At 37.4% G+C, this 23900-nt stretch overlaps 1 protein-coding gene across 1 annotated transcript in view; it reads right to left on the bottom strand.

Annotated features, from left to right (window-relative positions):
• The window catches only part of TTC6 (tetratricopeptide repeat domain 6), a 248623-nt gene that overhangs the window by 13117 nt on the left and 211606 nt on the right, over positions 1–23900 (bottom strand). The window contains exons 23-27 of the mRNA XM_003408458.3: positions 20630–20749; positions 14982–15055; positions 7980–8190; positions 5189–5341; positions 1989–2159 (exon numbers count right to left, since the gene is read on the bottom strand). Coding sequence (XP_003408506.3) covers positions 1989–2159; positions 5189–5341; positions 7980–8190; positions 14982–15055; positions 20630–20749 — 729 coding nt within the window. The remainder of the gene's footprint in view (positions 1–1988; positions 2160–5188; positions 5342–7979; positions 8191–14981; positions 15056–20629; positions 20750–23900) is intronic.

Here is a 23900-nt window from a genome sequence, read left to right as displayed (position 1 = left end):
CCAACCGATTTTTGTGTGTTATTCTTGTACCCTGTTACTTTGCTGAATCCTTTTATTTGTTCCAGTAACTTTCTTGCAGAGTTGCTGGGATTTTTTATGTGTAAGATCATGTCATCTGCAAATAAAGATAGTTTTACTTCTTCTTTTCCAATCTGGATACACTTTATTTCCTTTTCTTGCCTTATTGGTCTAGCTAGGACTTCCAGTACAATATTGAATAAGAGTGGTGATAAAGGGCATCCACGTCTCATTCCCATTCTCAAGGGGAATGCTTTCAATCTTTCTCCATTGAGAAAAATTTTGGCTGTGGGTTTTGCATATATGCTCTTAATTATGTTGAGGAATTTCCCTTCTGTTCCTATTTTGCAGAGAGTTTTTATCAGGAAAGGGTGTTGGATTTTATCATTGCCTTTTCTGCATCGACTGAGATGATCATTTGATTTTTTTCCTTTGTTTTATTTAGGTGATGAATTACGTTGATTGATTTTCTAATATTGAACCATTCTTGCATCCCTGGTATGCATCTCACTTGATCATGATGTATTATTTTTTTTTTAATGCTGTTGGATTCTGTTGGCTAAAATTTTGTTGAGAATTTTTGCATCTATATTCATGAAGGATAAAATGCATCTCACTTGATCATGATGTATTATTTTTTTTTAATGCTGTTGGATTCTGTTGGCTAAAATTTTGTTGAGAATTTTTGCATCTATATTCATGAAGGATATTAGCCTGTAATTTTCTTTTGTAGTGGTATCTTTGCCCAGCTTTGGTATCAGGGTATACTGGCTTCATAGAATGAATTAGAGAGTATTCATTCCTTTTTATGTTCTGGAATAGTTTGAGTAGAATTGGTGTCAACTCTTCTCTGAATGTTTGGTTGAATTTTGCAGTGAAGCAGTCTGGACCTGTTAATTTATTCTTAATTCAAAGAAGAAATTCAACTTGCAGTAGCAGAATTTTGAGAAAACATTAATAATAAATACATTACAGAAAAAAATACATGAGATACTGCTAAAGCAGTACTTGGCAAAAAGAGGCAAACTTTAATAAATTATCACAATAAAAGTGAAAGGGTGACAATAAATGAACTAAGTTTCTGACTCAAAAAAGTAAACAGAAAATAAGGTAAATTTAAGTAAAGTAGGACAAAAGAGTCAATATAGATAAAAAGCAGAATTAAAAAGTTAAGAATTTGTATCATGTGAATACATTACCAATTCAAATTAAATAGGAAACAAAAGATATCATTAATAATCCAACACATTTATTTCAGACATTATGAACTGAGGTCCAAAGAGGTTAAGGAGTCACACAAAGCCAGAAGTAAAACCCAGGCCTCTTTATTCCCATTAAATGAACAACCAAAAAAAAGAAAGACCATTGCCACCAAGTTGATTCCAATTCAGCACAACCCTACGGGACTGAGCAGAACTGCCCTATAGGGTTTCCAAAGAGTGGCTGGTGGATTTGAACTGCTGACCTTTTGGTTAGCAGCTGAGCTCTTAACTACTGCACTATCAGGGTTCCTTATTCCCATTAGGTTTGCACAGAACCATATTAAAATCCAGGTCTTCTTACTCCCAGGCAAGTGCCCATGTGACTGATAGTTAGAAAAGGTAGAAATTAAGATAATCACATTATAAAAAAGGGTCTTGAACGAAGTCTGAGATTTAGTTAAGTGGGGGAAAGGAAAGGATTCCACACTGGAAAGCTGGCAGCAATAGACAGCACTGAGGAAGTCCAAAAGAATGTTCACTGGAGAAAAGTTGATGATAATGAGTAGAATAAATCCATAGACACATAGACATTCAACTAATAATTATAAACATTCCTGTGAAAGAGAACATTTCTTTAAAAAAAAAAAAAAAGAAGAAGAGCTAACGAATGATTAGTCTATTGGGATGTGAGTATTGTATTTTGAAACTATATATAACAAAGAGAGCATTTTGTGTCAAAAAGAAAACGTTAAGGAAAACTCACGTTACCTGGGAAAATTGCCTGTGGTGAAAGTAGATATTTCCTGCATTAAAGTAAGCCAGCGAGTACATGGGGTTTAGAGAAATTGCTGCTTGATAGTCTTTCATTGCATTCTGTTGTTGACCCATAAACTCATGAATCACACCACGATTTGTTAAGAATTCTGCTGTAGTATTGATCTGCAATATAGTAGTACGAGTATTTAGCATCTGGGAATAGCACTTATCTCTGATTTCATGTCTGCGAAAATGAGCATTATGAAATTTACCTTGTGGGAAACTAGCAATTTTACAGTACAGGTACAATCCCATTAGAGCAAATATTTTGAGAAAGGACTCTATATAAAGTTGAGTCAACGTCAACACTTTGTTGATTTAGTTGCAGTAATACAAATAATCTTAGTGCTTAGTTCCTTTCCAAGAAATAGACACAGGTAGGAAAAAAAGCTTGTCTGTTTAGCTGTTAAGCTAGAGATAAAATTAAATTGAATGCTTAACATGTTTATTTGTCCTATGTAGTAGCAATTATCTTTCAGTTCTTTTTTTTTGTCTTATCTCAAACATCACAATATCTGCCAAAAATCTACTGAAATAACACAAAATCCAAGTTCTAGAAGAAAAAAAGAAGGTTTCCTGTCACTATATTCAAAGCTTGAGATCTGTATTTGCCATTTCACTACACGAACAATCTAGAGAAACACATGATTCTTTCTTAGTTCCTTCAAACCTAGAACATTATTCTGTGTTGTACATTTATTTTATGCTACAAAATATTATTATATTCCATGAAACCATAAACTGCATCTACTGAAAGGAATCACTGTTTATTCAGAATTTGCTTTTTGAATTTTAAATGCTTTAGGTTATAAAATTGGCAGGTCATAGTATATCTTTTTCTAGGAATCACTTCAAAAAGAAAAGTTATTTTCTATATGACTCACTTTAAAAAGATATCAGACATATGCTCATCAAAAGAGCAAAAAGAGAACCTACAGATGGGAAAAAGTTTTTGACAATATATCTGATAAGGGTCTAATCTCTAAAATATATAGAAAACTTCACCAACTCAACAACAAAAATGCAAATAATACAATCACAAAAAGGGCAAAGGACATGAACAGACATTTCACCAAAAAGGACACTCAGGCAGCTAACAAACACATGAAAAGATGATTGTGATCATAAGCTCTCAGAGACATGGAACTTGAACTACAATGAGATACCACCTCACCCCTGCAAAAACGGCACTGACCAAAAAAACAGAAAACAGCAGATGCTGGCGAGGTTGTGGGTAAACTGGAACACTTGTACACACTGCTGGTGGAATTGTAAAATGGTACAAATGGTATGGTGCTTTCTCAAAAAGCTAGAAAGAGAAATACTTTATGATCCATCAATCCTGCTCCTAGGTATATATGCTAGAGATCTAATAGCAGTGACACCAATAGACATATACTCACCTATGCATATTGCAACATTATTCACAATAGCAAAAAGATAGAAACAACCTAAGTGCCCATCGTCAGATGAATGGATAAATTGTGGTGCATACATACAGTGGAATATTATGAAGCTATAAAAAATAATGATGAGTTCTCGAAACATTATAACATGGATGATCCTGGAGGATATTATGCTGAGTGACATAAGTCAATCACAACAAGACAAATATTGCATGGTGTCAGTTTTATAAAAAGACAAGAACAGGTATACACACAGAAAGCAACCTTCTTTGGTGGCTACCAGGGATGGAAAGGGGAGGGAGGGGAATCACTTTCTAGATAGTAGACACTTTTTATTTTTGGTGATGGGAAAGGCAATAACCAATATGGGTGAAGTCTGCACAACCTGACCAAGGTAAACGATGACAATAAGAAGTGCACAAGAATAACGGACAATTTTGGTAATGCTATAACATATTCAATTTTGCAACAACAGTAATAACTGAATTGTGTGGTTACCTAAGTAGATAAATAAATAAATAAAATAAAAAAACCTGTTGCCATCAAGTCGATTCTGACTCATAGCGACCCTGTAGGACAGAGTAGAACTGCCCCACAGTGTTTCCAAGGAGCAGCTGGTGGATTCAAACTGCAGACCTTCTGGTTAGCAGCCAAACTCTTAACCACTGCTCCACCTGGGCTCCACATAAGCAGATATGTCTGCATATATGCGTATAGGAAGGCACATGTGAGCATATGAGCATACATGTATAGGTGTATCTGTAGGCATATGTATATTTGTGTGTGCTGCGTATATATTCATATATATATATAATATATCACATAGGGGGCACAACTGCAGATGCTTCCTAAAAAAAAAAAAAATACCTCTCGCATTTTCTTTACTGGGTTTGAAGGCTTAGGACCATAGTCTCGGGAGACAACTAGGTCAATTGGCACAACATAGTTCATAAAGATATTGTTCTACATCCTAGTTTGGTGAGTTGCATTGGGGTCTTAAAAACTTGGGAGTGGCCATCTATGATCAACTATTGGTCTCTACTCATCAGGAGCAGAAGAGAAAGAAGGAAACCAAAGACCCAAAGAAGAAACTAATCTACAGGACTAACAGTTCACACGAACCATGGCCTCATCTATCCTGAGACAAGAATTAAATTGTGCCCAGCTACCACCAACAACTGTTCTGACCAGGGACACAACAGATGGTCCCAGATAGAATGGAAGAAAAATGTAGGACAAACCTCAAATTCCCAAAAAAGTCCAGATTCATTGGACTGGTAGAGACTAGGGGATCTTCAGAGATTACTGCCCTGAGATACACTTTAAACTTAGAACTGAACCCAGTCCTGAAAGTCACTTTTCAAGCCAAATAATCAATTGGCTCATAAAATAAACAATATTACCCGTGAGTACCGTGCTTCTTTAAATAACCATCTATATGAGACAAAACGGTCAATATTTACCATAAAGCAAAGATGAGAAGGTAAGGGGGAACAGAGAAGCTAGATTAATGGAAACATACAACCAGAATGGAAATGATGAGAATATTGACACATTGTGAAAAATGTAGCCAATTTCATTGAACAATGTGTATAGAAATTGCTGAATGGAAACCCAATTTGCTGTGTCAACTTTCACCAAAAATACAAAAAAAAAAAGAGAGAGAGAGGGAGTTATCAGAGAACTTCTTACTCATTGATGGTGTTAATTTATACTAATGATAATATAATCTAAGTGGATTTTTACCTTTATGGCAGCATTGATATCCTGAATTGCAGCAAAATTATTACTCATCTGAAGACAGACCACAGCTCTTCCTTCATAGGCTATGTAGCTCTTTGGATCAATTTCCAAAGCAATGGTAAAGTGATTCCAAGCTTTCTGGAATTTTCCTTGGGCCTAAAATAATTTTTCATTTATATAAAAGAGGAAATAGTCCGTAACATGACAAATGTTTGTGATTCTAACTCACTCAATCAAATAAAACCTTTAGTAGGGGTATATTTATATTGTATTAAATCTAAGATATTTCAAACAAGAAAGCAGACAATACTATGAGAGCATCCAATTGACTAATTACCTCTGAGTACATATACTGACATTTCAATTAATTAAAATAAATTTAAATGTCAGTGTATCTCTTATACCAGTCTTGGGCAATATAAAATCACGGACACCATGTGAAACACCAGTGCTTCTGACGATGGCCTCAACGTTTATATTAAGTTCCACACATACAGGCGGGGGTTGTGTTTATCTTCCTTGGCACTGAATCTTCAGTGTCTGTCACACAACAAAATAAATATACTTGAATAAATAAATTAATGAACTGATGATGTAACACATATTTTGATAACCTGTACCAGCATCTGGAATTTTAGGGTCACTATGGCACTAGTATTCCGAGGAGACCTGGTGGCACACTGGTTAAGCATTCAGCTTCCAACCAAAAGGCCCACAGTTCAAATTCACCAGCTGCTCCTTGGAAACCCTACAGGGCAGTTCTACTCTGTCCTATAGGGTTGTCACCAGTTGGAATCTACTCAACTGCAACAGGGCTTTTTTATACATATTCTGGATCCCTGGTGGAGCAGTGGTTAAGCACTCAGCTGCTAACTGAAAGGTCGGTGGTTCGAACCCACCAGCAATTTCGAGAAAGAAAGATGTGGCAGTCCACTCCTGTAAAGATTTACAGTCTTGGAAACCCTATGGGGCAGTTCTATTCTGTCCTATAGGGTTGCAATGAGTGGGAATTGACAGCAATGAGTCTGGGTTTTGGTTTATAAATATCCTGCGCGAATCTATTGAGCATCTGTTTATACCAAGCTTAGCTCCAACCAGAAAAGAGAAAAAAGGTCAGGAGAGGGAAACTAATTAGTAGAACGATGGTATAGGAATCCAGCTGACAACTAAATGCCCCACCACAGGAAGGAACTGAGTTGATAAATTGAGCACACTGCAGGTTCTGTTCTTTATTCTCACGAGCTCAAAAACCCAACTTGCCAGAATCTCAGAAGCTGACTCACTTTAACCAAGCTGAGCCCAATGACACACAAAACTAGTAAAAAAAAATATAACTAGTAAGGGATCTAGACACTATTCTTTGACCAGCGAACGTTCTCTTTCTGGGTAAACAACAGCTAAAATCCATATTTTTGTCACGTATTCATTCTATAAACAAGGAATAAAGCAAATTGAGATTAAGTTATTGGAATATTAAGCTGCAAACAGCCTCACAATAGGATTATATTTGTCATCTGTGCCTGATGATGTCTGTTTTGCTCATAGCAGGGGAGTCTATATTTATTGAAGAAATGGTCACTCTTTCCCCTGAACAATATTTGGACGGGTCTCTCTAAATTTTCATTTTCGATCTTTCCTTTCCTGATTCAATCCTTCTTCCAACTGGTGTATTTTTCAGTTCTCTTCCAGATTAATACATATCCAGTGAGATGCTCATAAAATGCAAATCAGGTGTCACTGCTTAGAGTTATTCACATTTTTAACTGGCCTACAGGGTCTTTAACCCCAGCCCTTGCTCAGTTCTCTAGCCTCATCCCACACCACTCTCCCCTTGCCCATAATGCTCCAACCACTTGAGCCCTCTGTCTCTTTTCTCACAGGACTTTCTAATAGGCTGATCCCTCTGGCTGAAAACACTGCGTCCTAGCCCCAACCACTACTCCTGACTGATTACTGTCTCAAGAAGCCCTCTCTGATCCCTCAGACAACACACTAAATTTCCTTGTTATAAACTGTTGTAACACCCATCCCTTTGTTGCACTTATAATGATTTTAATTAAAAATTATTTGTGTGATGGCTTGACGCTCATCTCCTGAACGGGTAGTAAACTCTACAAGGACAAGAACCAAGTACATCTTGTTCATTACTGCATCCCTAGGCCTATAGAAGTCCCTGCCATATAGTAGGTGTTCGGTAAACAACTGTTGAATGCAGTGAATGATGATAACATATTCCATTGCATTACCATTGACTCTAGCTGTCTCTTTATGTCAATGTTGCAAATTTCTATTATGATCTGAAAGGGCCAATTTTATGTTTAATTCTCAGAAGGCAATCATTTCTCTTATTAACAAGTTCTTGAGAATACATCACTATAACCACCAATCCCAACAACCACCTCCAATATTACCAGTCTCAGATCAGCCAAACTCACTTATTTTTAAACGAAACAAACAGCAGGTTCTTATATATGAAATTCATCAGGCAAATTTTAAAAGTTGTTTATAAATGTGGGGGTGAGGTAGGAAAGAATATAGATATTAAGGAAACTCTGATTCAAAAGATCTTTATCTGACCTGCATAGTAGGTCCCCAGGCTTATCCAGGCAGGTTCCCTGTAATTAACTGAACCCTGTTTCCCATTGCTACTCTCCACACTAAAAATAAATGAAAGGTAAACTGTTCATAACCAGGGAAACAAAATTAAGCCTCATCTCCAGTAACGAGCCAAATATACACTTTCTCTTGTCCAAAAGGTGCTTTCATGGTCCAAAACGTTGTTATATAATATTACCTGCAAATTATAGCTGAAACTAATTCTGGCTTTTGTGTAAATTGGATTAAGATGCAAAGCTCTCAGAAAGTCCTTCTGTGCTTGCCTGGTGGCTTCCTCATGACCGTATTCCATGTAAGCATTTCCCCGTCCAACATAGGCGTCCACAAAACTTGAATTAATTTTAAGAGCCCAGGTGAAGAAATTGACAGCATCTTCAAACTCTTTAATTCTGAAAATAAATGAAGATATTTGTTTCTTGGTGAACTGTCTAAGTCCTTCCCCATATATGGCTTTTTCACAGATTTATAAAATCTTATATATCTTTCATTTTTCCTATCCACTGTAGGAGGAAATAAAGAAGGAAGGTAAGAGCCATTTTTATAGCAGAATGTGTTGGAATGCTATTTTGGAATCCTTTTTTCAGAACCTTAAAAGTCTGAATGGCATTCCCAAACCTGTTTTTCATAGCTATCAGTTGCCAATGTAGAATGTCACATGTTATATAGGGTTGATATGAGTCAAAATTGACTCGATAGCAATGGGCTTGGGTTATTAATGGAATACATTATTTAAATTAAATTAAAAATTTATTTTTATGTATTTTCCTTATATAATAGAAAGAACCAGATTTTCATCAGATGGGGTTCTTAAGGTTAGATTTTCTTCTTTTAAGGCAGCCCATTTAATTTTGAACAGAAAAGAAAGAAGAAAAATGTATTTTATTTACTAACTTGTGAAAATATGTGGCTAAATGAAAAATCTGTCTTTCTATCTTCTGTAAGTATTCTCTTGTGGTGGTAGTGGGCTGTCGAAGGAATCAAATATTTGTTCTTGGGCACATAAAGTCACTTCTCCATTTTACATTCATATCTAATAATTATGCATAATCTCAGTTAACATGGAGAGACTAGATTTTTTTAAATAATGAGGGTGTGTCTTAGTTATCTAGCACTGTTATAGCAGAAATACCACAAGTAGATTGCTTTAAGGAAGAGAAATTTATTTTCTCACAGTCTAGTAGCTAGAAATCCAAATCAGGGCATCAACTCCAGGGGAAGGCTTTCTCTGTCGTCTCTGGAGGAAGGTCCTTGTCATCAGTTGTCCCCTGGACTAGGAGTTTCTCTGCACAGGAACCCCATGTCCAAAGGACACGCTCTGCTCCCAGCACTGCTTTCTTGGTGGTATGAAGTCCTCAGCTCTGCTTGCTTCCCTTTCCTTTCATCTCTTGTAAGATAAAAGGTGGTGCAGGTCACATCCCAGGGAAACTCACTTTACATTGGATCAGGGATGTGACCTTAGTAAAGGTGTTACATCCCACCCTAATCCTCTTTAACCACAGGCAGAGATTATGATTTATAACACATAGGAAAATCACAAAATGGAGGACAACCACACGATACTGGGAATCTTGGCCTAATCAAGTCGACACATATTTTGTGGGGGACACAATTCAATCCATGACAGGGAGCTACCATTGAGTACCTGCTTCTTTACTAGATACTAAGAGCTTTACAGAAACACTGGTGGCTTAGTGGTTAAATGCTATGGCTGCTAACCTGAAAGTTGGCAGTTCAAATCTACCAGGCCCTCCTTGGAAACTCTATGGGGCAGTTCTACTCTGTCCTACAAGGTTGCTGTGAGTTGGAATAGGAATCAATTTCTCAGCAATGGGTTTGATTTTTTGGGTTTTTTTTTTTTTTTTTAAGAGCTTGACATCTACTATTTTACTTAAAAAACCTTCTAACAATTCTATAGGCTAGTTACAGCTATCGTTTTACAGATGAAATGCAAATCAAGCCTCAGAAAAGATCATACATGGCAAATGGCAGAGTAAAGATCACACTAAGTTTGCACAGAGTAGTTACCTGGAATTCAAACTCAGGTAAGCCTTACTCCAAAATCCATGCTTTTGCACACAATCATCTACCACACACTTTTCACCTTTAATACACCTGTGGTTGGTGACGGAAAGCCAGTGAGCTGGTACCTCAACAATGTAGTCAGAAGAAGGGCTTGGAATTCAGACCTGAGCCCAAACACACAAGTAATACTAATTCTGTAAGGCTGTTATGAGAATCAAATGATAGCATATGAAAAACACCTAACACAGAGACCCTGACCAGGAAATATTATCTTCCTTCTGTTTTTTTCATTACTTCTCAAACAGATCTCAAAATTTAATAAGATGCATTGCAACTTAATAAATTTATTTTACATAAATTTACTTTAGAATACAACTTAATATCCCTCCCTGTATGGTGCAAATGGTTAACACGCTCAGCTGCTAACCAAAAAGTTGGAGGTTCAAGTTCACCCAGAGGCACCTCAGAAGAAATGCCTGGTGATCTCCTGCCAAAAAATCAGCCATGAAAACTCTATGGAGTAGTTCTACTCTGAGGCACATGGGGCGTCAAGAGTAGGAATCAACCAGATGGCAACTGGGTTAATATCACTACCATAAATAGAAAATCAATGACTAAAAGGTAACCCTAAAAATATATTAAAAGTACAGCTGGATACTGTAGTCTGCAGAAAACTCTGAACCTGACAGTTGCTACGTCTATTACAAAGGAAGTATTAAAAGTGTTAACAAGTGTTAGAAAGATATTAAAGATTAGATCTTAGTTGACACTTTCTCGTTGATGTAATAAGAAGGCTTGAGAGAAAACTCAGTTTGAGACTGAAAAGGAACTCAGTTTCTCACAGTGTGATTCAATATTTTTTTAATTCCTGTCCATGTCCTGTGAAAAATAATTGAGATGATCATGACACTGGATCCAAGTTTTGCAAACACTATCCAAAAATGGTGCATCAGGTGGTCTGGTAGGAAGGCACACAAGAATCAACAGCGAAGCACTAGTAAAGCTCAGCTTTTGACATTACGGACCAGCAAAGGTTAACATTCACACATGCAAGCCACTTAGTATCTTCTGAGATCACTCTGTGGGTTGTTACTATGAAAGCACGGCCTCACTTCCCGTCAGTAGTTTACAATGAAATTGCACCCCTCTTTCTTGACCGTTGGCACTATTTGAGAAGTAAAAGGTCACTCAATACAGGGTGACAATGCCTTCTACAGCTGCCTTCTCACTGTCTTACACAACTAGTTCTAAACATAGCACAGTAAATTCTTTAACGAGAATAATTAGCTCACAGTCATTTTGTACAAACCACATTTAGTTGTTAGGTTTGGTTGTGCTCCAAAAAACCAAACCAAACCCATTGCTGTCGAGTCAGTTCTGACTCACAGAGACCCTACAGGACACAGTAGAACTGCCCTATAGGCCTTCCGAGGAGCACCTAGTGGATTCAAACTGCTGACCTTTTGGTTAGCAGCTGTAGCTCTTAACCACTACGCCACCAAGGTTTCCTGCTTGTGCTAAGTATTTCTATATACAGGTGTTGAAATATTTACATATGATGCACACCTACAGTAAGTGTGTAACCTAAGATTTCCAGGACCATCTTAGTTCTCTCAAATTTTCTCCATAAATCATTGAAATGCTCCAAGTATACTGACATGCAGTTCGCATCAGACACACTGCCCCCTCTGACCCAAACGAAGATTAAAAATCCTTTGTGAGTACATCATCTGACATACGGTTTATAAAATGTAATTGCACCCTTTGTATAGCCTAACCATTTGAAACAACTGAGGTGGTAGACTGAAGCTCACCACATGTTGTATAAGTTGTGATGGAAGCTATTTTCTGTATCTGTTTATTTACGGAGCCCTGGTGGCACAGTGATCAATGTGCTTGGCTGCTAACTGAAAGGCTGTCGGTTCAAAACCACCAGCCACTCTGCAAGACAAAGGTGTGGCAGTCATCTGCTTTCAGAAAGATTTAGAGCCTTGGAAACCCTATGGAGCAGTTCTACTTTGTTCTATAGGGTAGCTATAAGTTGGAATGGACTCGATGGCAGTGTGTTTTATTGGCTTCTTTTTTTTCCACTAGCTATCAGCACTAATGTTTAATGAGCATCTAGATCAGTTCAGGCTAAGTAAATAATCATTACACCTCAAACCTGGAAAAACAGTTGCCCTGGTGTCCATTTTGACTCATGGTGGCCCCATGTATGTCAGACTAGAACGTGCTCCCACTGAGTGTTCAATGGCTGATTTTTTGGAAGTAGATCATGAAGCCTTTCTAGGCAAGACCCTCACTTTACAACTGATGACTAAAATCAAGCCCGGAGGAGATAGGTGTGCCAGAGCCAGAGACTACCCAGACACCTGCACCAACGGTCAAGAGAAAAATGAAACAGGTACCGCTACAGAAACAGCAATGTCATTCTGCTGAAGATGTGTATATCACACGGTGTCCCGGAGGCTGAAGCTCCTGTTAAGTGACGACACTGCAGCTAGGCAATAGAATGTGTGGTTGGGTATATGTGTTACATCAAGTTATATGCTCATTGAGACATAAACTGTTAAGCATCAGTTACCACAAATGTGAAAGCCAGTGAATGGGTTTTTCTAAAATAATATGTGTTTGTATAAATCTAAAGTAATGTGATCACCTACTGAAGGTGCATGATTCTCATTACAATATCCTCTTAGCACTGGACTGTGTGCTGAGCTTGTGGGTCAGGCCATAGACACAGAGGCCCACCGCATTTTCCAAATTAATCCCATCCGTGACCAGATGTACCCTACCGTGTTGTACAAATAAATCACAAATACCTCCCCACACTGAAGAATGTGGCTTGCAGAGTCAAGGATTCAAAACTATTTTTGCAAATATAAGAATAGTAAAATAATAAATGTGCTGAAATAAAAAGTGGATATATAACTGTTTTCTAATCAGGCTCTCCCTCTGTGATGTATTAAGAAATATACATACTAAGTTTTTTTCCAAAGATATCTAATATTTAACTCTAGCATAACACTCTTGGTGACCAAACTGAGCAGCAAGTAGGATATTCAGCCTAAGGAATGTTGTCTCCTAGCAACCACAAGAGTGAGAACCAAAGACATACAAAGGCATACTTCAAAAGTCTGCAACCCCAAGAGTTCAAAGATCAAAGCCCTAAAATTTAAAGGTTTATTCCTTTTTTAAATAATTTTCCACATGGAAAAATTTTATTTCCCCCAGTATAAAACGCCAGTACTGTCTCACACCATACTTACAGAGCTACACTGCTGTATAATAAATATATGATCTGTTACTAGCCTTGAAAAGCAAAAATATTTTTTCTGAAATAAATATGACCAATCACTAAACATTCCTTATTACTAAATAACAGTTTTAAAACTCTTAAAACTCAAACAAAACACATGAAATTTGGACAGTGAGCTATCTGGGCTTTACTGTTGATTTAAATTCTACTTTTATTAAAGGACAATAGAAAATCTAGCCAGCTGAAGAAAGCTGGTTATTTGGAATTGCAAAGCAGTAACAGCTTAAGGAGGTTCTGCCATATAAACCCAGTGATTACATTTCATAAAAGAGATTGTGATATGCCACACAGAGAACTTTGCTGACTCTAACAGTTGCTAAACACAGGAATGTGGCTAAGGAAAATTTTGGAGTCTGTTTTCAGTTTAAAGAGAATGCAACTGCCTCAGACAGTTTTGGTCTGCACTCTCCCACCAAAGCAAATACATCAGTCCTGTTAGTCCATCTCTTCTGAAGAATCGCAATCACTTAGAGCAATGGGTTATACAAAGGTTGCTGGACTAAAATAGACAATGGTGTTACTATGGTTCTCTGTATAAAATTAAACGTCTGAGACCAGCTTAAGCCTTTTAACCCAAAGACATCGTCACAAGTTCACGTTATTAGATTTTACATACATACATATGTGTCCTAAAGGGGAAAAGATGAACATTAATTTCCTAAATAACACAAACTATGTTCAAGTTCCTAAATTGGATATTTACTCAGCCTAGTCTAGATAATTTATGAACTATGCCAATTTCCTCTTCCAAATTAACTACACTTTTATTCTTGTTTCTCGCAAGAAAAATAATGCTTTAAAGTACTGCTTGACCAAATACTTTTTATCAACTTTAAAACCCCTACATGCTGAACTTCTATGCTTTTAAAAGCAAAATAATCAAAAATTAATTTTAGATGTCAAATGTATAAGCAGAAATGTAGCCATTATGGTTTGCGAAGTTTACTCAGGGTATATTTTAAGCCAATCATCTTCTGTATTTTAGCCTATGTGATTGTTCTTTTCCCTCCTTCTACAACTTACTTCTTTTTATAACAATTCCAGAAACTGGTACTAATGCCGTAAGTAAATTTTTGTGTAGATTTTAATGTATTTTGTTAGGTATTTATTGTTGTTTTAATTAGTTAGGTATTTAATTTGTTAGGTATTTATTGTTGTTTTAATTAGTTTTGGATTTAGAACTATGTGTTTTTCAATGTGAAATTTTCTTTAAAATACTTGTCAAGTAAATAGGCTTTGAAAGGTTAGTTCTATTTTCCAAAACAAAAAAAGCCAAACCCACTGCTGTCGAGTCGATTCCGACACATAGTGACCCTGTAGGACAGAGTAGAACTGCCCCACAGAGTTTCCAAGGAGCACTTGCTGGATTTGAACTGCCGAGCTTTTGGTTAGCAGCCATAGCACTTAACCACTACGCCACCAGGGTTTCCAGTTCTATTTTAGGAGCAAATAAATAACTTGATTTTATTCTTGGATATTGCAGGCTCTATGTAATTTTATTCTGTTTTGTATATTAACAAAGTCCTTTCCCAGTGTACATGCTATTCTCTTGAATCAGTTAAATACCCCCAATGCCATGATGCAGGTATATACTTGCTGACTTGGCTACAATAATTTATTCAAAGGCAGAAGTGTGTTAATGGCACACGTGGATACGGCTCCCATTTCTATACAGAGAATCCTAGACATTGCTTTGTGTCTCTCTCCATTTTTGTACTTGGTCACTTCCACAACATTTTTCTGTTTTTCCTATTGTTTCCTGGCTTATTTCTGTGGTTATAATTAGATAAATTTGATAAACCCACTTACTTTCACTTCAACATGAATTTCATTCCATACCTGTGATGACACATAGCAGTTGCATGGCAAAGGCTCACGTTAGTTTGGCTTATCACTGCAGCTTGTTTAAAATCCTGAAACAATTTATTAATTTTTGGTTAATTTCATAACATTTTCTTTTGCGCGTTTTAAAAATTCCTTCAAATTTTGATTCTACCATGAATATAATTGACACATCAGTAAAATGAACATCTTCTCCTAAAACTTCATTTCTTCACTATAGTGCCACATCTAGTGAGAACTAATGGAGCAGGGGAAATCCATTACTGTAAATTCACTCGATCTCTGCGGCCGGTCTCCACTTGAAGAATAAGAGCTTTCCCTGTAGTTTTGTCCTTTTATATGTAATGGGGTATCTCGCTTATTTTCTTTTTATTGTTTTCTTTCAGTGAACACTGCTAAAGACTTCCCCATCTAGATAAACGAAAACCAAATTTATTGCTGTGGAGTCGATTCCAACGCACAGCAGCCCTATAGGACAGAGTAGAACTGCCCCATACAGTTTCTAAGGCTGTAAATATTTACAGAGGCAGACTGCCACATCTTGGAAATTCACCTGGAGAGAAACTTTAGGATAAGCAGGCACCCAGGCCCAGGGAATGGCATACCTGGATCTTTTGTATGGATTAGCTAAGGCTGCTGCTCCCTTGGAATCCACAACTCTGGGGGAGAAGTGTAACATTTTGCCCAGGGAACAAAGAGGCCTCCTTAAAGGAGGAGCGAACACAATAACTTCAAGATTTAAAGTTGGGGAAGTCTGCTAGGATGGACTAAATGGCCCTGGGGAGGAGGCTGTTCAAGAGAATTAAAAGAGCCAAGTCTGCAAGAGACCCTGCCACTGTGGCCCAGAATTCTCTTCTCATTAGGCACCAGAGAGACACCATGTCTGAAGCCTATAAGCTTTCAAAGCCCTATGAAAATATTTGAGACCTAAAACAAAATAAGAAAAACATTGCCAAACTGAAATTAATATTTAAATAAATGTCCACCCACTGCTGTTGAGTAGATTCTCACTCATAGTGACCCTACAGGGCAGAGTAGAACTGCCCCACAGGGTTTCCAAAGAGTGGCTGGTGGATTTGAACTGCTGACCTTTTGGTTAGCAGACGAGTTCTCAACCACTGCGCCACCCGGGCTCCAAATAAATATCTACAAATCAATATACTGTGTCAACGTCAACTCACTACACACACACACACACACACAAACACACACACACGATGTGGGATGTAGATGGATTTCAGCATTTGCTAAAATGTGGGAAGGAACGTTCTAAAAGTAAGAGAGTCCAGAGACTATGAAGGATAAAAATGGCCCTGCTTCCTCCCAGAGGACTGCTTAAGCCGGATCTTCATGGGCAGTTTTGGTTGTGACCTCACTTGACCAAACTAAACTGTAGGCAGTACTGTAACCTCCCCTGGAATGACAAAAGGAAATGCCTCCAGGCTCCCTTCCTGGAGGCTGTGACATCAGCACTCCCAAGCCCCGAAGAGTGTGTATCAGAATTTTGGTTTCCACCCAACTAGAGAGGAACTAACTGTAACAGACAGTGCTCCCTCTACCCACTCTTCCACAAACCCTCCCTGGTTAAATTAGAAGGAGGAGTCTGTCTTATGGGGTTTTCTGCTATTACCAGGAGTGGAAAATGGAGTAGTAGGGTCAAGCTGAGCACTCTGGGATCCTCCTGGAAGAGGAGTCATTAGTCAGAGCCTAATGTGTCACTCTGGACTCCCTATTTAGATTCACAGAGCATATTTGATACTAAATGGAGCTATTTGAAAGAAAAAAAATTATTATCTAATCAAATATACTGCCAGGTATCTATCCTAAGAGGACTTTTTGCTAACACGGATGTAAATTTGTAAGTACAAGTGGGATTTATTACAAACATTTCCATTAGTTTTGAGGGTTATAAGTAGGGATCACGAACTTAAAAAGGCTGAGAATACCAAGTTCAGTGTTTAATCGGGTAAAACTTACAAAAGTCAACTTGACTCATTAAATTATATGTATAATCATTGTTATGCTACATGGTAATTAGGCATTAATTATCAGCAGGAAACACAAATGATGATCTCTCAGAATAAAGCTGTCATTTTTATAATTTTTCTCTTCTTTATTAATTCTCTCTATCAGAACCATAAACAACAAACCACCCAGAGTTACTCACATACCAAGCAAATTTTCTCCACTTCCATTATCTCCTTAAGTTTGTGAAACCACTCTCCACACTGTCTTCCTTCCTGTGTCAGAGGATGGGCTCTTGACTTCATTCCCTCTTATCTCCTCCAGCAACTTGTTCCACCATGTTCCATCTGTCTTCCTTCAACCCTTCCTGCACAGCAAACTACACATGGCGGTGTCTTTCTAGTTCCTATCACTACCAATCTCCTTGAAAGTATATTCAATATTCACTCTCCATGCCCCCCAAATTCCATCAACTTATTATTTTTTTCCATAGTAAGAGCATCCAATTTTATTGCAAAATTTTTAAACTGGCTCTAAAAACATTTTATTTGTTTTTATTCTTATAATCATTGTATATGATACATGCAGCATATAAAAAAATTTTTTTTTGCATATAGGGGTTAATAAAACAATAAAACTTATAATGCTAAACACTAATCCTCTGCTCCATCTCACTTTATAACTGAGTCTCATTCCCCAGAGACAATCATTTTTACATCTTACTATTTTTCCTTCTACTATTTACCTTCACATTTCTAAATAACATATATATTATATCATACTGTATTTTTATGGTACAAATATTCGCTTCCTACATAAAAGGATAAAACTTAGCTTTCTTATACCACCACCCCACACACCTACCTTTCTCCCATCATGCTCGTATACTCATGACAATGTTTGTTCATTTGTTTTCATTTCTATTTTACTTCCCTGAAGTGTCTGATCCTTGGCTCTTCATTCATACTTAAGTTTAGGCATTAAAATCCAGAATGTACCTCCTTCGCAGTATCTCTCCTCCCACTCTCTTTATGCTTAAGCAACTATATCTTTTTTATTCCTTTACTGTCATCATGGTAGATTTTCAAGATGCAAAAGAAATAAACAAATGTTCTCAAGCCAACAAGCTCAACCCTTAACTTCCCAAACAATCCCATCTTGATGCTGCACTCTACTTCCCAATCAAAGTGTTCCTAAGAAGGACAAACAACTATCAATTACCTAATACGTTTTCAGCACTCATCCTACTTGACATGTCTCTTAATAAGTCCTTCTCACTAAAAAATATTTTCCTGGGTGAGTTTTAAAACTTTTCTGTCTTTTGATTCTTGATCTACCCCTCTTGTTACTCAGTCTTAGATTTCTTCATTGATTTTCCTTTACTACATCTTTTTTCTCTTTAAATTTTAAATTAACTTGTTAATTTACATAGAGTAAAGCTTCCCCCACTTTTTTTTTTTTTTTTTGGTTTACAGTTCTGGGAGTTTTAACAAATGTAACCACTACCACAATTAGGACACAGAACACTTCTCTCCTACTGTGATCCCCTAACTCCTGGCAACTACTGATATCTTCTTTATTCCTTTAGTTTTTCATGTTTCAGGATGTCATATAAACAGAATCATACAGTATATAGCCTTCTGAGTCTAGCTTAGCATGATGCATTTGAGATTCATCCATATTGCTGCATGTATCAATATTGCTGAGCTGTGTCCCTTTGTACGGATGTACCACAGTTTATCCATTCACATACCAAAGGACATTTGGGTTGTTTCCAGTTATTGGCAATTATAAATAATGCTGCTATAAACATTCAAGTACAGAGTTTCGTGTGAAAACAAGCTTTTATTTCTCTAGGGTACATATATAGGAGTGGGACTACCAGGTCATATGGAGTAATTAGTGTTTGACAATGAGATGAGATCAGAGATCAGAGAGATGAGCAGCAGTCAGATCACATAGGGTCTTGGTTGATCATAGTCAAGAGTTCAGATTTTATTCTAAGTTTGACGGGAAGCCATTGGTGGGTGGTTTTGAGCAGAGAAATAACTTGATCTGCTTTATGTTTTTAAGAGGTCTCTCCGGCTGATGTACAGAGAACAGAATGTAGAGGGATGAAAGTAGAAGCAGAGAGGCCCGGTGGGAAGCTATGGCAGTAGTTCAAGGCAGAGATGGGGGAATAGCAGTGGCAGTAACAAGAAATTATTGAATTCAAGATATGCTTTGACGGTAGAACTGACCGGACTTGTTAATGGATTGGATGTAGAGTATGAGGAAAGGGAAAGGTCAAAAATGATTTCCACTCGATCACGAGCTCCTCAAGGACTGAAATTCTGTCTTATGTATCTCTATATACTCAGTGCCAATGCCAGTGCCTTGTCTGAAAGAACATCAACTTTGGAATCAAGTGAGACCTGAATTCAAATCTTGCCCTAATACTTACTGGTTGAAAGACCTTATTTAACCATTTTTGAATACCAGTTTCCTCATCTGTAAATTACAATTATAAATTGTGCAAGGCTGTTGACACCCTGGTACATAGCAACTGCTCCATAAATATAGTTAACGTTGTTGTTAAGTACTAAATAACTACTCACTCAGTAGATGACACAGGCCTTACATTTAATTCTCTGACAGTTGAGGTTCTTTGCTGTCACCTCCATTTTCCTCACCTTCTCCACCCCAACACTTGCCCAGGGTTCCAGGGCTTTCTACTCTAAACAAAGAGGTTCGTTAGCTTCCTCACCTGAGGGAATGCCTAATGGTGGATATCACAAGGATATTTTCACTATACCAAAAAACCTAAAGGAATCCAACTGCTGAAATTATATTTCATCACACTGTAACTTGCTGAGAATAAGGCCTCTCAGGTACTACCTTAATAATAAGTAAGTGATTCATTGGGCAGAATCTCAAAAGATGACCCAGAGGTAGAAAAATAGACAAGCCATCTGGAGGTGAAAAGAACAGGAAACACTCCACTGCATGTTATGTTGCAGTCCCTCAGAAACAAAGACGCAAAACTACTATTATTTAACTGCTAACCTCAAACTGCTATATAATTTTCACCTTGTGTCTCTTTATCTTAATTCCAAAGTTATCTTAAAATGTGCAATAAAAATGAGAATGATGAATTTTGTTTAACTGTTCTATAATGAAATGCATTTTAAACTACCTGTTTCTTTTCAGTAATACCGTGTGTGGTATCTTCCAATGCAATTTTGAGTGCCTGCTTGTTTCAAACAGCTATTTTCTGCCCTGTTTGAAACAAGCAGATTTACTTTGATGTATTTTCGATGGTCAATGAGGAAAACTGTGAATGAGAGTTAACACTGAGCAGTGGAGTAAATGATACATAAATCGTGTCATTTGCCAAATAACTGAGTTTTGTGCATAGGAAAGATACTCCCTTGGGGGATGTGATACTCTTGATAACATATTTCATCAAATTAGAAATTTTTTCATGTATTTGTTATTTATCTGCAATCAAAACAAAGTAAAAATACTCATTTTTTGCAAAAATTCTACTAGTCAAACTACTTCAATACGGTGCTTACCAAAGTTGAATTATCCCTCATTAATACCGCCATTTGATAGCAAGAAAAACTTGTTCACAATTTTCAGAAGCAAACACACAAAATCAACTGAGTTCATTCTACTATGTAAACAGGAAGATTTACCTCTAATGCAAAGCCATGCTGCTCTAGTTCTGCATAGATGCGTCCACGGTTAATGTAGGTATTTAACGTTACAGTTTCTCCAGCATCAAGAAGAAGTACGACTCCATAATCTGTTAATGCCTAAAAATAAAATAATCATTTGCAACCTAGATTCAACTCTTCAGCATCTTACTTCATCATTCATGGACAATTGTGTTTATGCACCAACTAGAATCCTACAGTTAGTTGTTTATTTGACTTATGGCCAAAATAGTCATAATGGTCTCCTTAGCTAAATAGTATGGATAATGCTATTTTTTAATAAGTGGGCACCCTGTGATTGCATTTCATATATTATTGGTGAATCACCAACGCTTTCATTTGTGTTGGAAGCCAGGGGATGAAAAACCCCTCCCTCGGCAGTTTCATCAAATGATTGTTGACATTAAAGCAAAGCGCTTATTACTATTTGAATTTTAATTTCTTTTTAACATTTTATTGTTTTTCTTATTGAAATCTAAGCTCAACGGGGCAGATATTATCTATTTTGTTCACCACTGTAAGCCCGGTAACAAGTACCATGCCTGTACATAATAGACATTCAATAAATTCTTACTGAATGAATGAATCATAAGTAAAAAATGGGTCTTAAAAAAACTAACAAATGAAAACTTGTTGGAAAACTACTTCAAAATATTTTGATAGGTATACTCATTATTTTAAAGATATTAGTCTAAGCTGAGAAGTAATCAACTCAGGTCTTCATTATTTTATCTTTTTTTTTTTTTAATCACTGAATAAACAAGTTTTTACTGGTCATCTATCTGAACAAGGTATCAGAAACATCCCAAATTTGGGTTGGAATTGAATATCTTAAATCATTTTCCTACTGAATATTTTGTCCAAATGAGCCATATGGTTTGATAAGAAAAGGTCCAAATGTTGTTATTGTGTGCCGTTGAGTCAATTCCAACCCATAGCAACCCTATAAAAAAAAAAAAAAAAACTCAGGCAGGGTAAAACTGCCCTATAGGGTTTCCGAGGAGCACCTGGTGGATTCAAACTGCTGACCTTCTGGCTAGCAGCCTGAACTCTTAACCACTTCGATACTAGGGGTCCTTATACGCTTGTAGCACATGCTAACTGAAAATGGCAAATAGAATTTTACTATTTTCACACTTGTCTTCTTCTAGTGTTTCACGATTGAGCACTTAAGTGTCTGAAAGAATCGTGCAATTAAAGATACTATATTTTGTGGCATAATTATAAATAAGCATTGTCATGGCTATAAAAATAATTAGTAATACTTGTTAAAAACACACACACACACATACACACACACATACACAAAAGCTAGAATGTTAGCCTAAAAGTTGTCTGAATTTTTCTTTCAGAGAATCACAGAATGTAAAACTTGTAAGACACCTTAGAGATCCACTAACCAGTTGTGGTTGACTCCCACTACGGTGACCACGTGTAGCCCCATATGTAACATGAGAGGAGACAAAAGCTGGGAAATGATTTAAGAGGATGGATCAAAGTCTTGGCCCATCCTGGTTTTTGTATCATGCCTCTGCTATTATTAACTATGATGTCTTAAGGAAATAACATTTTTTTTAAGCCTTAGTTTCCTCATCTGCAAAATTGGGATATTAATAATTCATCACATTGTTGTAAGGGTCTACTTAAAAATATTTTAATTGTATGTTGGTAAAGCATTTAGCCAAGTGTCCGTCACATAATGTATGCTAATTAAGTGGTAATTGTTACCATTTTTATTAACATAGAGTGATAGGATCCAGAATTCACCTTCGCTTGTTTTTTATGAAACTGTATTTTAAGAGAATGCCTCAGTTCATTTTCCACAAAAAGACACTTGGGTTACCTCAGCCTAGTGATGGCAGGAATGCTGAGAAAGCGGTGAAAGTAGACAAAAAGAGCAGGTGACATTGTATCTGGCATCCAGAGCACATGTTGGAGGTCAGATGGTTTTACAAAGCCACCTAAAGGCCACGTTAACCCAGAGGCAAACAAGCCTGAATACAACTATACAGGTCTCTAGCTTCCTGTGTGACTTAGATGAGCTTCCTAACCTTTCCCTGCTTCCATTTCCTCAGCTGTAAAATGAGCAGTTGGGTGAAATGCTTTGGGTTACTGGCAGCTCTAAAATCACCAATATTTTATTATTCTAATTCATTTTCACTGGAGAAAGATGTGGCAGTCTGCTTCCGTAAAGATTTACTGCCTTGAAAAACACTGTGGGGCAGTTCTACTCCGTCCTACAGGGTCACTATGAGTCAGAATCGACTCTATGGCAATGGGCTATGGGTTTTAATTTGGTCTCACTATGTTTGGGTGGGAAACCCTGGTGGTGTAGTCGTTAAGAGTTAGGGCTGCTAACCAAAAGGTTGGGAGTTTGAATCCACCAGGTGCTCCTTGGAAACTCTATGGGGCAGTTCTACTCTGTCTTATAGGGTCACTATGAGTCAGAATGGACTCAATGGCAATGGGCTTGGTTTGGGGTTTAATGTTTGGATAGTTTTGCATTTTCTTCATTAATGAGACGCTGGCTCCTTTATGTATTTCAGGTAACAAAAAAGCAAGTTACTCGCCTCCCTGCCAGCCCACTGTTTGCAGCTTCAGTTACCCAAGAAGTACAGGGGGCTGGGAAGGGAGTCGTCAAAGACACCTGCTGTTGGGTCACCTTGATAAATGATGCTTTCATTAGCCCCAAGTATCTTAAGAACTTCTTCATTACCAAAAAAAAAAAAAAAGTTATTCATTTGTCAACATTTCTGGAAGAAATCTGATAATCTGGTTACTAGAAATTCTACATCCTCTTAGGAAGAAACAACGTTCCTTAACTTCCTCCCTTCCACAGCCTCTAAACCTCTAAAATTCTGAGTGTTTTAAACCTATTTAATTGTCCAAGTTTCAAGGAGACTGGAAAGTGTCCACACAGAACGGCAGAAATGTGGGGTGAGGGAAATATCTTTGAAAGGAATGCTTCATTTACTGTGGAAGTGGGGTAAAAAGCAGGCAGAGACAAATGCTAACAGAGAAAGAGAAGCAAGGGGGTGGAGAACACAGGCCACTTGCCTCCCCAATGAGGAACCCTGACTGAAAAGGACTAAACCAAGGGGCGGGGGCGGGGAGGGGAGCGGGGGAGGGAGATAATGTTAAAAATATAAAAGAGGGTTGCACAGGTAGAAGCTGGACCAAGAGAAATGGAGAAAAATGTTTGCTGCAGACATTGACATCGGTTAGGTATTCACAACACACCAGCAAGTCC

Source organism: Loxodonta africana, chromosome 10 (assembly GCF_030014295.1).
Source record: "Loxodonta africana isolate mLoxAfr1 chromosome 10, mLoxAfr1.hap2, whole genome shotgun sequence".
Lineage (NCBI taxonomy): Eukaryota > Metazoa > Chordata > Mammalia > Proboscidea > Elephantidae > Loxodonta > Loxodonta africana.
The sequence above is the reverse complement of the archived record's forward strand: the minus strand, read 5'-3'. Positions and strand labels throughout refer to the sequence as shown.